This window comes from Anomaloglossus baeobatrachus, chromosome 10 (genome assembly GCF_048569485.1).
Source record: "Anomaloglossus baeobatrachus isolate aAnoBae1 chromosome 10, aAnoBae1.hap1, whole genome shotgun sequence".
Taxonomy (NCBI): domain Eukaryota; kingdom Metazoa; phylum Chordata; class Amphibia; order Anura; family Aromobatidae; genus Anomaloglossus; species Anomaloglossus baeobatrachus.
In genome coordinates this window covers 115,858,251-115,874,728 of record NC_134362.1, presented here as the reverse complement: position 1 = coordinate 115,874,728, position 16,478 = coordinate 115,858,251, and the positions used below count along the sequence as shown (strand labels likewise).

Here is a 16,478-nt window from a genome sequence, read left to right as displayed (position 1 = left end):
GGAAGAAAAAAGTTTGGCGAAGAAAGGGAACGACACATGATCCAAGGCACACCACATCCTCTGTAAAACATGGTGGAGGCAACGTGATGGCATGGGCATGCATGGCTTTCAATGGCACTGGGTCACTTGTATTTATTGATGACATAACAGCAGACAAGAGTAGCCGGATGAATTCTGAAGTGTACCGGGATATACTTTCAGCCCAGATTCAGCCAAATGCTGCAAAGTTGATCGGACGGCGCTTCATAGTACAGATGGACAATGACCCCAAGCATATAGCCAAAGCTACCCAGGAGTTCATGAGTGCAAAAAAGTGGAACATTCTGCAATGGCCAAGTTAATCACCAGATCTTAACCCAATTGAGCATGCATTTCACTTGCTCAAATCCAGACTGAAGACGGAAAGACCCACAAACAAGCAAGACCTAAAGGCTGCGGCTGTAAAGGCCTGGCAAAGCATTAAGAAGGAGGAAACCCAGCGTTTGGTGATGTCCATGGGTTCCAGACTTAAGGCAGTGATTGCCTCCAAAGGATTCGCAACAAAATATTGAAAATAAAAATATTTTGTTTGGGTTTGGTTTATTTTTCCAATTACCTTTGACCTCCTAAAATGTGGAGTGTTTGTAAAGAAATGTGTACAATTCCTACAATTCCTATCAGATATTTTTGTTCAAACCTTCAAATTAAACGTTACAATCTGCACTTGAATTCTGTTGTAGAGGTTTCATTTCAAATCCAATGTGGTGGCATGCAGAGCCCAACTCGCGAAAATTGTGTCACTGTCCAAATGTTTCTGGACCTAACTGTATATATATATGTGTGTACACCCCCCCGTATATTCGGTTTATAAGACGCACCCCCTACTTTCCCCCAAAATTTGGGGGAACAAAAGTGCGTCTTATAAAGCGAAAAATACGGTATATTTTTTGTCCACATTTTTTCATGACACATACTAATATTACAAACTCCTTTCTTATGTATGATTTGGTATAATACAAGACTCAGTGGACCATGTGTGATGTTATTTTCGTCAAATTATTTACTGGAACATGCTGCATATTTCTAATGTTTATGCATTTTTTGTGCATGGATATTTTCTTTGCATGTCTTTATTTCTATGCGTAAGTATACCTTCTATATCTCTGACATGCCCTTGGTATTACAGGCATGTAAATTTGTATGCGGTTGAGACCAGTTGAAATCTCTGTTCCGATATAAAGCATACCGCATCTTGTGAACGGATCCCTGATTATATCCAGTTACTTTTTTTATCTCTGCCGCATACCACAATAATACAAGACTCAGGCGACCATGTGTGGTGTTATTTTCTTTAAATTATTTACTGGAACATGTTGTATATTTCTAATGTTTTGTGCCCATTATTAGGATATTTTATATGTATATTATGTCCCATGTATGTGAACACCTTATATATGCATCCACCTTTATATATACATATACCTATAATATATAGTGTTCACCTTTCTCATATGCCTTTTATGTCTAAACACGTATCTACCTTCTATGTAGGGGTTAATCCTACATTTCTTCTCTTCCATTTTGCCCTCATTTGCATTTTTCTGGGACTACAACCATCCTTTGTCTACATTTCATTTCTCATGGTAAGCCTTATAAGCTCGGTTCCACATTGTTTTTATGCTTATGAATAAGGACTTTACTCACACTCCTTCTGTCCGAAATGCGTCAAGCCATGACATTTTTATGGAATCGTTGATATTCTGAAATTTTGGATTTTTTAATCATTGAATAAAGTTTCTAATTTTTATATTTCGTCGGATACATTTTTCTACCCTGGAATTGGTGCTGAGTCCTTCTTTCTCCCTTTTCCTCAATGTTCTCATGGACCTGCTTGTATGGTGGACTGCATGCATCCCATCCTAACTGAGAGAACACATGTACGGGTGAGCTGATTTTCTTTTTTCTCTTTTCTTTGAATACCTCTTTTTTTTCCTGTAAACTCTATGTTGATGGCTTTTCCCAAAAAGCTCTACTTTTGTCTCATCTGAGAGAGAACATTCTTCCAAAACATTTTAGGCTTTCTCAGGTAAGTTTTGGAAAACTCCAGCCTGGCTTTTTTATGTCTCGGGGTAGGAAGTGGGGTCTTCCTGGGTATCCTACCATACAGTCCCTTTTCATTCAGACGCCAACAGACAGTACGGGTTGACGCTGTTGAACCCTAGGACTGCAGGGCAGCTTGAACTTGTTTGGATGTTAGTCGAGGTTCTTTATCCACCATCTGCACAATCTTGCGTTGAAATCTCTCTTCAATTTTTCTTTTTCTTCCACATCTAGGGAGGTTAGTCACAGTGCCATAGGCTTTAAACTTCTTGATGACACTGCGCACCAGAGACACAGGAACTTTCAGGTCTTTGGAGATGGACTTGTAGCCTTGAGATTGCTCATGCTTCCTCACAATTTGGATTCTTAAGTCCTCAGAAAGTTCTTTGGTCTTCTTTCTTTTCTCCATGCTCAATGTGGTACACACAAGGACACAGGACAGAGGTTGAGTTAACTTTAATCCATGCCAACTGGCTGCAAGTGTGAATTAGTTATTGCCAACACCTGTTAGGTGCCACAGGTAAGTTACAGGGGCTGTTAATTACACAAATTAGAGAAGCATCACATGATTTTTCAAACAGTGCCAATACTTTTGTCCACCCCCTGTTTTATGTTTGGTGTGGAATTATATCCAATTTGGCCTTATGACAATTTTTTTTTTTTCATTGAAGACAAATTAAATTAAGATAATAATACCAAAGAATTTGTGATTGCAATCATTTTCAAGAAGAAAATGAGTAGTATCTGACAGAATTGCAGGGGTGCCAATACTTTTGGCCAGCAATGTATATATATCACACGCACACACACACACACACACACACACACACTATATATATATATATTTGTGTGTGTGTATATATATATATAATTACACACACACACTCTATATATATGTATATATTACACACACTATATATACTACACACACACTCTGTATATATATTACACACACACTATATATATATATATATTACACACACACACACTATATATATATTACACACACACTCTATATATATATTACACACACACACACACACACTCACTCTATATATATATTACACACACACGCTATATATATATCACACACACACACACACACACTCTCTCTCTCTAAATGTTCTGGGTGTCGTCTGGGTGTGGGGGTGTGTGAGAGCGGTGTTTTTTGTGTGTGGCGTTGTGTGTGTTGCGTTGTTTGTGGGACGCTGTGTATCTGCAGCGTTGTGTGTGTGGTGCTGTGTGTGTTGCTGTGTGTGTTGCGCTGTTTGTGTGGGTGTGTGTGTGTGGGGTGCGTGTGTGTGTGTTTTGGGGAGGTATGTTTTGTGCAGTGTGTGTTGCGCGGTGTGTGCGTATATTTGTGTGCTGCAGTGTTTGTGTGTTAGGTGTGTGTGTGCAGCATTGTCTGTGTGTGTGGGTGTCTGTAGGGTGGTGTTTGTGGTTCCCAGTGTGTGTGTTGTGTGTTGTGCGGTGCGTGTGTGGCGGTGTGTGTGTGTTTTGGGGAAGTTGTGTACCCCCATCGTGCTCCATCCCCCATGCTGCGCACTCCCATCGTGTTCCATCCTCCAGGCTGCGCACCCCCATCATGCTCCATAGCCCATGCTGCACACCCCTATCGTGCTTCATCCCCCCATGCTGCGCAACCCCCTTCGTGCTCTATAACCCATGCTGCACACTCCTCAGAAAGGAGTATAATAGGAGGACTATAAAAGGAGGAGTATAATGGGAGGAGTAGTCCTGGGGAGAGAGGAGTATAATAGGAGGAGTAGTCCCAGGGGGAGAGGAGTATAATAGGAGGAATAGTCCTGAGGGGAGAGGAGTATAATGGGAGTAGTAGTCCTGGGGAGAGAGGAGTATAATAGGAGGAGTAGTCCTGGAGGTGGATAATAATAGGAGGAGTAGTCCTGGAGGTGAGGAGTATAATAGGAGTAGTAGTCCTGGGGGGAGAGGAGGATAATAGGAGGAGTAGTCCTAGGGGGAGAGGAGGCTAATAGGGGGAGTAGCCTTGGGAGAGGAGTATAATAAGAGGAGTAGTCCTGGGGAGAGAGGAGTATAAGAGGAGAAGTCGTCCTGGAGAAAGAGGAGTATAATAGGAGTAGTTCTGGGGGAAGAGGAGTATAATAGGAGGAATAGTCCTGGGGAGTGAGGAGTATAATAGGAGGAGTAGTCCTGGGGAGAGAGGAGTATAATAGGAGGAGTAGTCCTGGGGAGTGAGGAGTATAATAGGAGGAGTAGTCCTGGGGGGAGAGGAGTATAATAGAGGAGTAGTCCTGGGGGAGAGGAGTATAACAGGAGGAGTAGTCCTGGGGGGAGAGGAGTGAAATAGGAAGAGTAGTCCTGGGGAGAGAGGAGAATAATAGGAGTAGTCCTGGGGGAAGACGAGTATAATAGGAGGAGTAGTTCTGGGGGGAGAGGAGTATAATAGGAGGAGTAGTTCTGGGGGGAGAGGAGTATAATAGGAGTACTGGTACTGGGGAGAGAGGAGTATAATAGGACGAGTAGTCCTGGGGGGGTGAGGTGTATAATAGGAGTACTCCTGGGGGGTGAGGAGTATAATAGGAGGAGTAGTCCTGGGGGGAGAGGAGTATAATAGGACGAGTAGTCCGGGGGGGAGAGGAGTATAATAGGAGGAGTAGTCTTGGGGGGAGAGGAGTATAATAGGAGGAGTAGTCCTGGGGGGAGAGGTGTATAATAGGAGAAGTAGTCCTGGGGGGAGAGGAGTATAATAGGAGGAGTAATCCTGGGGGGAGAGGAGTATAATAGGAGGAGTAGTCTTGGGGAGAGAGGAGTATAATAGGAGGAGTAGTCCTGGGGGGAGAGGTGTATAATAGGAGGAGTAGTCCTGGAGGAGAGGAGTTTAATAGGAGGAGTAGTCCTGGGGGAAGAAGAGGATAATAGTAGTAGTCCTGGGGTGAGAGGAGTACAATAGGAAGAGTATTCCTGAGGGGAGAGGAGTATGTTAGGAGGAGTAATCCTGGGGGGAGAGGAGTATAATAGGAGGAGTAGTCCTGGGGGGAGAGGAGTATAATAGGAGGAGTAGTCCTGGGGGGAGAGGAGTATAATAGGTGGAGTAGTCCTAGAGGGAGAGGAGTATAATAGGAGGAGTATTCCTGGGGGGAGAGGCATGTAATATGAGGAGTAGTCATGGGGTGAGAGGAGTACAATAGGAAGAGTAGTCCTGGGGGGAGTGGAGTTAAATACGAGGAGTAGTCCTGGGGGGGAGGTGTCTAATAGGTGGAGTAATCCTGGAGGGAAGGTATCTGATAGGTGGAGTAGTCCTGGGGGGAGGTGTATAGGTGACCAATGTGTGCGGGGGGTGGGGCCGAGCAGCCATTTTGTGCCGGGGGCGGGGCCGAGTGGCCAATGTGTGTGGTTTTAGGGGCCGAGCCACCAATGTGTGCCGGGGGCTGGGCCGGGCAGAGCCAATGCGACGGTTGTCACTGTAATGATGTCATTTTGGAGCAAGACAAACAGACAGAATAAGGCAATTATATATATAGATTACACACACATCCATACTCTCTCTCTCTATATATATGTATATATATATGTATATATATATATATATATATATATATATTACACACACACACTATATATACTGTGTATATATATTACACACACACACACACTCTCTCTCTCTCTCTATATATATATATATTTATTACACACACACCCTATATATATATATATATATATATATATATAATATATAAAGCTGAATGTGTGTATGTGTGTATGTATGTATGTCCGGGATTGGCATCTGCACCGTCGCAGCTACAGCCACAAAATTGTGCACACTCACACTTCTGGACCCCGAGAGCGTCATAGGCTATGTTTTGAGGGGAAATTTTAACCCCGCGCTTTACAGTTATTTACCAAAAAACCTGCCTCCATTAAAGTGAATGGAGCTGGGAGCCACAGTGCAGCCAGAACTTCAGAAGACTGTGCAGCCACGCCCTTATATGGAATGTTGGCGTGTCACAATGCAGCCAGGGAAAGAGACAGACAAAGACTGGGAAAGAGGCAGACACAGACAGGGTAAAATACAGACATAGACAGGGTAAGAGACAGACACAAAGAGACAGACAAAGAGACAGACTGACAGGGAAAGAGAGGGAAAGAGACAGGGAAAGAGAGGGAAAGAGACAGACAGGGAAAGACAAGGAAAGAGAGGGAAAGAGACAGACAGGGAAAGAGACAGACAGGGAAAGAGAGGGAAAGAGACAGACTTGGAAAAAGAGGGAAAGAGACAGACAGAGAAAGTGACAGAGATAGATAGACAGATAGAGAAAGAGACAGACAGGGAAATAGACAGACAGACAAAGAGAGAGAGACAGAGCGATATATACAGAGGGAGAGACAGACAGAGAATGGGAGAGAAATAGAGAGACAGTTACAATCCCGGGCAGCGCCGGGTGCTATGTTGTGAGGCATAATTTTAACCCCACGCGTTCCAATTTACCAATCAATTTTGCCCCTATCTACATAATAGGGAAAAAGTGAAACGAAAAGTGTTGGGGGCAAATTGACAGCTGCCAGATGTGAACAAGGGGGACTTAAAGAATGAGAGCGATGGCACCAAAGAGTATATACCATACAGTTGCTAAGGTGGGACCCCGACATGGGATACTCGCCACACTCGGGGATATGAACACACACACAAAATACGCCACACACTACCACGTGCTTGAACACATATACCACCCTCAGCACACATCTCACCACACATACACCAACCTCGCCATATAATCGCCCTAAAACACACACAAGTCTGGTATTATCCTTCAAAAATAAAAATCTGATTAATAAGCAGCCAAACTACAAGAACAACAAATGTACCAAATAGGAAATACGGCAGCTGTCAGTCACATAACCTGTCTATTATGTGTATGTGTGAGCTAATATATACTGTCAGGGGGAGGGCTTTCTGTTGCCTGGAGATTTATCAGGCTGCCAATAGCAACCAATCACAGCTTAGCTTCTATTTTGCTACAGTTAATTAATCTGAGCTCTGATTGGTTAATATAGGCAACAATTTAATAATTACATTTCTATTTATTTGTTTTGTGGTTTGTGTGCAGAATACATTTTTGTTAATACATTCTATTTTGTTAACAGCAGTTATTAACCCGGGCGAATCCGGGTAGTACAGCTAGTATATATATATATATATATATATATATATACATATATATATATATATATATATATACATATATATATATATACAGTCATATGAAAAAGTTTGGGCACCCCTATAATATGAAGAGTAGTCCTGGGGGGAGAGGAGTATAATAGGAGTAGTCCTGGGGGGAGAGGAGTATAATAGGAGGAGTAGTCCTGGGGGGAGAGGAGTATAATAGGAGGAGTAGTCCTTGGGAGAGAGGAGGATAATAGGAGGAGTAGTCCTGGCGGGAGAGGAGTATAATAGGAGGAGTAGTCCTGGGGGGAGAGGAGTATAATAGGAGGAGTAGTCCTGGGGGAGGGGAGTATAATAGAAGGAGTAGTCCTGGGAGGAGGAGTCTAATAGGAGGAGCAGTTCTGGGGGAGGAGTCTAATAGAAAGAGTAGTCCTGGAGAGAGAGGAGTATAATAGGAGGAGTAGTCCTGGGGAGAGAGGAGTATAATAGGAGTAGTCGTCCTGGGAAGAGAGCAGTATAATAGGAGGAGGAGTCCAGGGGGAGAGGAGTCTAATAAGAGTAGTCCTGGGGAAAGAGGAGTATAATAGGAGGAGTAGTCCTGGGGGAGGTGTCTAATAGGTGGAGTAGTCCTGGAGGGAGGAGTCTAATAGGTGGAGTAGTCCTGGGGGGAGGTGTCTAATAGGTGAGGTAGTCCTGGGGGGAGGTGTATAGGTAATCAATGTGTGCGGGGGGTGGGGCACCCTTATCAATTTCTTGATTTGAACACTCCTAACTACTTTTTACTGACTTACTAAAGCACTAAATTGGTTTTGTAACCTCATTGAGCTTTGAACTTCATAGGCAGGTGTATCCAATCATGAGAAAAGGTAATTAAGGTGGCCACTTGCAAGTTGTTCTCCTATTTGAATCTCCTATGAAGAGTGGCATCATGGGCTCCTCAAAACAACTCTCAAATGATCTGAAAACCAAGATTATTCAACATAGTTGTTCAGGGGAAGGATACAAAAAGTTGTCTCAGAGGTTTAAACTGTCAGTTTCCATTGTGAGGAACTAGGTAAGGAAATGGAAGAACACAGGTACAGTTCTTGTTAAGCCCAGAAAAGGCCAGCCAAGATAAATATCAGAAAGGCAAAGAAGAAGAATGGTGGGAACAGTCAAGTACAATCCACAGACCACCTCCAAAGACCTGCAGCATCATCTTGCTGCAGATGGTGTCAATGTGCATCTGTCAACAATACAGCGCACGTTGCATAAGGAGAAGCTGTATGGGAGAGTGATACGAAAGAAGCCATTTCTGCAAGCACGCCACAAACAGAGTCGCCTGAGGTATGCAAAAGCACATTTGGACAAGCCAGTTACATATTAGAAGTTCCTGTGGACTGATGAAACAAAGATTGAGTTGTTTGGTCATACAAAAAGGCGTTATGCATGGAGGCAAAAAAACATTCCAAGAAAAGCACATGCTACCCACAGTAAAATTTGGTGGAGGTTTCATCATGCTTTGGGGCTGTGTGGCCAATGCCGGCACCGGAATCTTGTTAAAGTTGAGGGTCGCATGGATTCAACTCAGTATCAGCAGATTCTTGACAATAATGTGCAAGAATCAGTGACGAAGTTGAAGTTACACAGGGGATGGATATTTCAGCAAGACAATGATCCAAAACACTGCTCCAAATCTACTCAAGCATTCATGCAGAGGAACAATTACAATGTTCTGGAATGGCCATCCCAGTCCCCAGACCTGAATATCATTGAAAATCTGTGGGATGATTTGAAGCGTGCTGTCCATGCTCAGCGACCATCAAACTTAACTGAACTGGAATTGTTTTGTAAACAGGAATGGTCAAATATACCTTCTTCCAGGATCCAGGAACTCATTAAAAGCTACAGGAAGCGACTAGAGGCTGTTATTTTTGCAAAAGGAGGATCTACAAAATATTAATGTAACTTTTATGTTGAGGTGCCCATACTTTTGAACCGGTCAAATTTTGTTTAAATGCGAATTGCACATTTTCTGTTAGTACAATAAGCCTCATTTCAATCCAGAAATCTTACTCAGTCCATCAATTATTAGATATATGAAACTGAAATAGCTGTTCCAAAAACCCAAATGGTTCTAAAGAAAAAAGGGTAACATTAATAGGGGTGCCCAAACTACTGTATATATATATATATATATATATATATATATATATATATATATATATATATATATGTATATTACACACACTCTCTATATATTACACACACACACACACACTCTATATATATTACACACACACACACACACACACACACACACACACACTCTATATATATTACACACACATTACTTACCTTCCCCCAGCTTGTCTCCAGTCTGGCTCTATTGATCCTCTCTGGTGGGAAGCAGGAGTCCAGGGCGCACAGCGTGACGTCACAGTCAGCAGACAGGGCAGCATCTGTTAACTGTGACACTCCCGGGGCTGCAAAAGAACATCTGAAGCTGCAGTGTAGCCCCGACCGACATAGAAAAGACAGGCGGCCCGGGAAAAGCCGCTTGTGGAGCCACATGGGGACCCTGCCCTAGTTCAGCCGGCCGATAACAGAGGGTAGTTAACCATCCCTATAAGAAACATTGGGGGGGACACTGAGGACCTGGGGCCCTCCGGTGGATACCCCGCTGTTCCTGCATACTCACCTCACCTCGGTCCCCCGCCGCTGCTCTTAGTTTGCCTAGTTTGCCCGATGTCTGTGCTCTACCTACTTCAACACGGTGGCGACTGGTGCTTACTAGTGATGTCACCGCTTCACCGCTATGGTGAACTGTCAGAGCACAGCGGGACAATAATGAGAGGACGGCCTGCACTCTGTGTCATTGTCGCATTCATTGTATCGGCATCTGTGATACCAATACATTTGAAAATACGATGGGGGGGGCAGTGCTGGAGCTGATACCGCAGGCAGCCGCCCCCGGGCCCCTCCAGCTCATGGGCCCTGTAGCAGTTGAGTGGCCTGCCTCTATTGATGGTACGCCACTGGCTGTGGGCTAAAAGCAAAACTCTACCAGAGGCCAGTGGGCAGTGCATTTTTTTTACATTTCTACATGAAAATTACATCTCACAATGCAGAATGTAAGTCAGATTTGATCCAATCTCATACTTGCTGCAGCACGCACAATGCTGTACATTCAGACACCAGCACAGTGCAAAACTCACCATGGAGATATTCACGTCATTTTCCGAGCCCGAACTCCGAGCCTCAAGCCTGAGATTCACTCATGTCTACTAATAGTTGGATACTCCACAAATCTGACCTTTTGTGTGAGAGGTGGGAGGTTGTAAAACACTTGAGACTTGGTGGTACTTTCACCTTCCAGGAGGACAATTTCCCTAAACATAGCCAGAGGTACATTTGAATGGTTTAGATTAAAAAATAATTTTCTTTACATTTCACAAATACTTGCTACTTTATATTGGTATATTACAAAATAATCCCGAAACAATACATTTAAGTTTGTGGATGTAACGTGAAAAAATGAAAAAATGTGTAAAAGTTCACAGGGTTTGAATATTTTGTCAAGGCACTTTATATGTATAAAGATACATAATAGTAATCTTAGCTAGAGTAAGTAGAACTCAACGAATTTGCATACAGTGGTTTTGGTATAATAAATATCACTGGAAAACAATATAGGGAATCTGTCAGCAGGTATTTTTTATGTAATTTGAGAGCAAAATAAAGGAGCAAACAACCTGATTACAGTGACGTGTCGCTTAAAGTGCTGTGTTATGCTATTTCCGTACTATCAATGTTTTATTAGTGGAGATTATCAATTCAAGAAAATTGTCGTTGCACCTCCTAGTCCAGTTATTCTCCCACCATAGCAGCTATGTTGTGAAACAAAGTATACAGAAAGCTGTGGTGTGGGCAAGGTTTTACACAGCTCAACAACTGAGCTCTGCTAGAACTGCAATAGAAAAAAATGGTGATGCTAACTGCTACACCCAGTGAAATGATACATCACAGGAATCTGGGTCTCTGTCCCTGTATAATGGAGCTGTCAGATTACATAGAAACACATGCTGACAGATTCCCTTTAAGCCGTAAATAGTCCATTAGTTACATAGATAAACTTACATCACATCAGTTTGAACAGTCATTGCACAAATAAATTGACATATGTATTTTACAAAAATGAAATGCTCTTGCAGAGTTTTATCCTAAACATGTGAACATATGGTAGAGATTACGTAAATACCAAAGGATATAATATATTTCCCAATGTTACCCCTCTTCTAGATATAAACCGATATCCTTTATTGTGTTCCTTTTGCTTTACCATACTGATCTTATTTATTTTATAATTTTGACTCCAAAAAGTCCATTGAAGTACTGTGTCACAGAACTAACATTGTTGCTTCTCTGGGAGTTATTTTTCTTGGTATGCCTTTTGTAAAATATTATTATGGCGCCTCTGAGGCTTCAGTCGCCACAGGGTACTGCATCTCACTTAAGGTGCAGTACTTATCCCAGGTAATGAAGAGGTTAATCACTGGTGTTTAGCACTTTTACAACATTCACACAAACACCCAGTTAGTCACATAGTTACATAGTTACATAGGTTGAAAAAAGACCTAGGTCCATCTAGTTCAACCTTCCTCCATCAATTTTACATTTTGTCCCTAAGTCACTTCTAACCAACAATGTTTTGTGTACTGAGGAAATCATCCAGCCCTTTCTTAAAAGCTGTTATAGTGTCTGCCATTACTACCTCTTATGGTAGGGCATTCCACAGTCTGACTGCTCTAACTGTAAAGAACCCTTTCCTATTGAGCTGCCGGAATCACTTTTCTTTCATTCGCAGTTTATGCCCCCTGGTCCTTAGTTCTGTCTTTGGAAGAAATAAGTAATGTGCCGGTCCTTTATATTGACCACACATGTATTTATACATATAAATGAGATCTCCTCTGAGACGTCTTTTTTAATCTAAACATATCTAACTTTTTCTACCTTTTTCAACCTCTCATCATATGTGAGGCCTTCGATACCTTGTAGTAGTCTAGTTAGCCTCCTTTGAACTGACTCTAACTTCTGAGGCCAGTCAGTTATACAACTCAGGAAGTCAGCCAGCCTGGGAAATTCCCAGTTAACAGGGCAATGGTCTGGGAGGTGGGGCAGCACTGGGAAAGTTACTAAACACACAGGAAATCACTTTAGAATAGTCTGGGACACAGAAGAACACAGTCGCTTAGAGGTGTTCTTAAGAGCTCTCTCAGTTAGAACTGGCCCGACTGGAAGAGGCAGGAGACGACCGGGTGAGCTGGAGAGACAGAGGACAAACATGGTTGCTGAGGGGAGAGCTTCATTGCTCCCTTGGAACCGGCACAAAGCAGGGTGCAGAGCCCTAGGGTGGAACATACTCCATGTTGGACTACCAGAATCTGCAGTACAGGGGGATTGTACGTCCCTCTGGCTACCACCAATTCCGGGAGCACATTAGCACATAGGGCCCGGGGTCGGGATTACGGTCAGGCCCCACAGCGGACCACCTGCATACAACAGGACGGTAGCTGAGTTACAAGAACCGGGGTCCCCAAGTAGCTTCAGGCCACGGGTATCCAACACTAAATGCAAGGAGGAAGGTCTCTCAGTTCACAGCACCGGCATTGACCTTGGACTTACTCGGGATCAGCTGGACCAGCACTGGAACTGTGAGTAAATAGATCTTGACCCGCACCTGCTGCCTCAGTCTATCATTACCGGCACCATCGCCCCACACTCCAGCGCCAATGGCTGACTCCTCCTTTTTACAAATTGGAAGCAAGGAGCTGCAGTTGGATTATAACTGCATTTTCTCATTATCGTTGGTATTTTAGTATGTACCCGCAGATTACCACTATGCGTTTTCCTGTTTTGTTTACTACTTTTTGCTGACAGCTTTAGTTAAAGTGTATTCTTTTTTCTAGCTATCAATTGTGACTTGACTGAATGGTCTCATTGGTCAGAATGTAACAAGTCGTGTGGAAAAGGGCACATGATTCGAACAAGAATGATTACATTGGAGCCACAATTTGGAGGAGGTCTCTGTCCAGAAACTGTACAACGTAAGAGATGCAGAGTTCGAAAGTGCCAAAAAAATAATCCTGAAAAAAGACGTTTTAAAGATGCTCGAGAGAAGAGAAGAAGTGAAAGGACTAATGAAGATACAGATGGTGAACAGTATCCTGGTATGTGAGAGTTTGCCCAAGTTTTATTCATTTGCCCCACATTTTAGTTTTAGTGTTGATGGGTTAGTGGGTTGAGTCACTTTCTAATTTGCTTTGCCTATTTTACCTCTAAACACTATGTCTGCTTCATTGATTACATGGGTGTAAGATGTTTAGGGACGCACGGCCCAAAAATTGGACTATTGTTTCCTACTGTGCAGTTTATGAGCTCTTTTACATGGTAGAAGAAAGGTCATGTGATTCTATCAGAGCTGATGCAATTGAATTCCATTCTAATATCTTGTGGACATAGTTGAGCATTTGATTTAATGCTGCATTTTTTTCGTAAGATGTAGTTGTCGCGGGCGGGGAGGACACCGTCGCACTGCGTGCGCTCGCTAACGCTCGGGTCCGGCACTGCTGCGGCTGCTGCTGCTCGGTGGCTCGAGCTGTAGGCTGGATCCAGGGACTCGAGCGCGCTCCTCGCCCGTGAGTGAAAGGGGTGGTTGGTTTGAGGGATTTAGTCCGTGACGTGGTGAAGATAGGCACCACCACTGCTGGTGACGGGGATCCCGGGAGCGATGGTAAGGAGCAGCTGGGATGTTGTTTTCCCCCTCCGTGGGTATGGGGCGGTGGTCCCGGGGCTCGGTGGAGTGACGGGGAGGCAGGGTTGGTGAGGTGCAGGGTCGCAGGGACAGCGCAGCGTGGTGCCGGATGGTATGGGTCTACTCACTCAGCAAGAGATGCACAAAGTCCTCGGTAAACCAAACGGCTGGATGGACGGGTCCCGCAGCCGGCTGCAGTATCTCTCCCCGGACAGGTGATGGCGGCTGTCTTTCCCTGCACCTTTGTGTACTTGTTTGACTACGATGGATTCCCAATGGTAGTCCGCTCCCCGGTGTATGGATGCCGAAGGAGCCCGTTTGCCCGCAGGTGCTGGCCCTTGGGTCTCTAGCCTTAGACGGTAGCTGTTTACCCTCCCGGTGTGGGCGGTTGCCTTCAATCGGGTCTTTGGCTGCTAGGAAACCCCTGGGGCTCCGGTCACACTCAGATTTGACTATTGTCGGCGGCTCCAAGCCTGGTCGGGGTCCGATGGCCCTGCCTGTGTGTGCTGGCTTCACTTCGCTCCCTGGTCGGTACCGGCGAGCCATCGCCCATCCCCGGTCCTACGGTTCCGCGTTGCTCCACCACTCCTGCAGACGCCCACCACCGTCTGCCAACCTTGCTGTCAGTGCCTGGGCCACAAACCCAGACACCCTAGTGTTCACTCCTCACACTTCAACCTCCTAGACTCAACTCCTCTACTCAACTGACACTTTTCCCGCCTCCAGGCCTGTGAACTCCTTGGTGGGCGGGGCCAACCGCTTGGCTCCGCCCCACCTGGTGTGGACATCACACCCTGGAGGGAGGCAACAAGGGTTTTATGTTTGGCTAATATTACTGTCTAGTGGGTGTGGGGTGTTTGTGTGTTATCTGTGACGACCTGGCTAGGCCAGGGCGCCACATTCCCCCTTGGTGAAATGCAAGTCTGCCGTCCGCGGGCTGCCCGTCCATCACCGGTTTTATTTTCCAAAACTGTAAAAAACATAAATAACATATAAATATTTCAAAAAAAAGCATTCTTGTTAGGTCACTTCAAACGTTGCACATATAAAAACATTTTTAATAACAGACGGACGGACGGATGTCTTCTGCTCTCCCACCCAAGCAACCTAGCCCTGATGCTGCCCCTAAGAAGTGGGCAGCACCCCTTGATCCCAGTCCAGGTTCAGGCTGCCCGAGCAGGAACGAGTACGGTAACTCGCACCCGGCTGTAACTTCAGGGGACCCCCGTCCAAGGGGGACCCCTGACCCCCGGAGGATGGCCACTGGTCCTGGTGGTGGCCGGGCCCCAGCCTGCTCTGCTGCGGGCCCTTCCTCCAATCTGCCTCTCCGGAGGCGGCTCCGATGGAAAATCAACCCTCAACTTGTTTACAAGCCCACAAGTTCGTGGGTGGTCTGCCAGTTCTCGGCCATGTTCATGAGTAGTTCCTCATGTGGGTGGTAAAGGCACACAGAGTCCCTCCGGGTACAACTTGCCGGCAACGGCCGGAATAATCAAGTAGACAATCAGATGATCTGTTTGGTTGATTTTTGATTCATTCTTTGAACTGCTGAGGGTCCCAACGGGGGACAACCTTATGCAACGGGGGACCGCTGCCACTACTTGAGGTCACCGCCGCCTCTTAGTTCCTCCTCCGGAGGTGACTGGGGCTGCTCGAGGTTGTCATGGCTCACCCTTCTTTGGACATCCAGGGCGAACCAGCCTCTCTCTCCCAGGTGGCAGGTATAGGTGACCAACTCGCCCGCACAGAGGTCACGCTCCAGATGGCCCAGGCACAGCTGGCTCTGCACGTCCCAACGGGAGAAGAACGCTTCGACTCCCAGGCAGGGCTCATGAATAAACCCCCATCCTCGCCGGGGGAAGAACTGCTGGACCTGACCTTCAAAGATCGGGCCCCGAGCTTCAGCAGAGCATCCTTTGCTTCTACAGTACGGGACAGGATCGCAGCCTTCTCCCGGGCCTCTGCCTGTCATTCCATCAGGTCTGGCCGCCGCTCCCAACATGGCGACTCCTCTAGCGCGGGGGTTGGGCCCAGCAGGTCCCCCCCGATGCGGGCCACGACCGGCACCTTCTGGGTAGGGGGCACCGCTGTGTCCCGGCCTGCTTTGCTGCCTTGCAGCGGCAACCCTCCGCAGCCGAGGCCAGGAGCTTGGGAGCGGTCAGCGTCACTTTCTGGGTTTGAGGCGGGCTATCTTCTACCTCGATACTGGCCGGGCGGACTGCCGGGGCCTCTTCGGGTGAGGCCGCTTCCGGGACGGATGACTCCCTTTGGGGAGCAGGCACCCTCCAGGGGAGTGGTGTCGGTGTGGGTCGGGCAAGCTGTCATTCGCAGGCAGCGCCTGCAAGTGGATCTTCGCAGACGGGAGCGATGTCATCGGTTGCCGGATTCGGGGGCAGCGGGCTGACCGGTGGGGTGGGACCAATACGGGCAGCAAGGAACACAGCAGACTGAGCGATGGCAGAC

At 45.7% G+C, this 16,478-nt stretch overlaps 1 protein-coding gene across 2 annotated transcripts in view; it reads left to right on the top strand.

Moving 5' to 3' along the window:
- Positions 1–16,478, top strand: part of SPON1 (spondin 1) — a 2,596,838-nt gene that overhangs the window by 2,525,405 nt on the left and 54,955 nt on the right. For both annotated transcript variants that reach the window (XM_075326637.1, XM_075326638.1), the window contains one exon: positions 13,171–13,431. In XM_075326637.1, the coding sequence (XP_075182752.1) occupies positions 13,171–13,431 (261 nt within the window). The remainder of the gene's footprint in view (positions 1–13,170; positions 13,432–16,478) is intronic.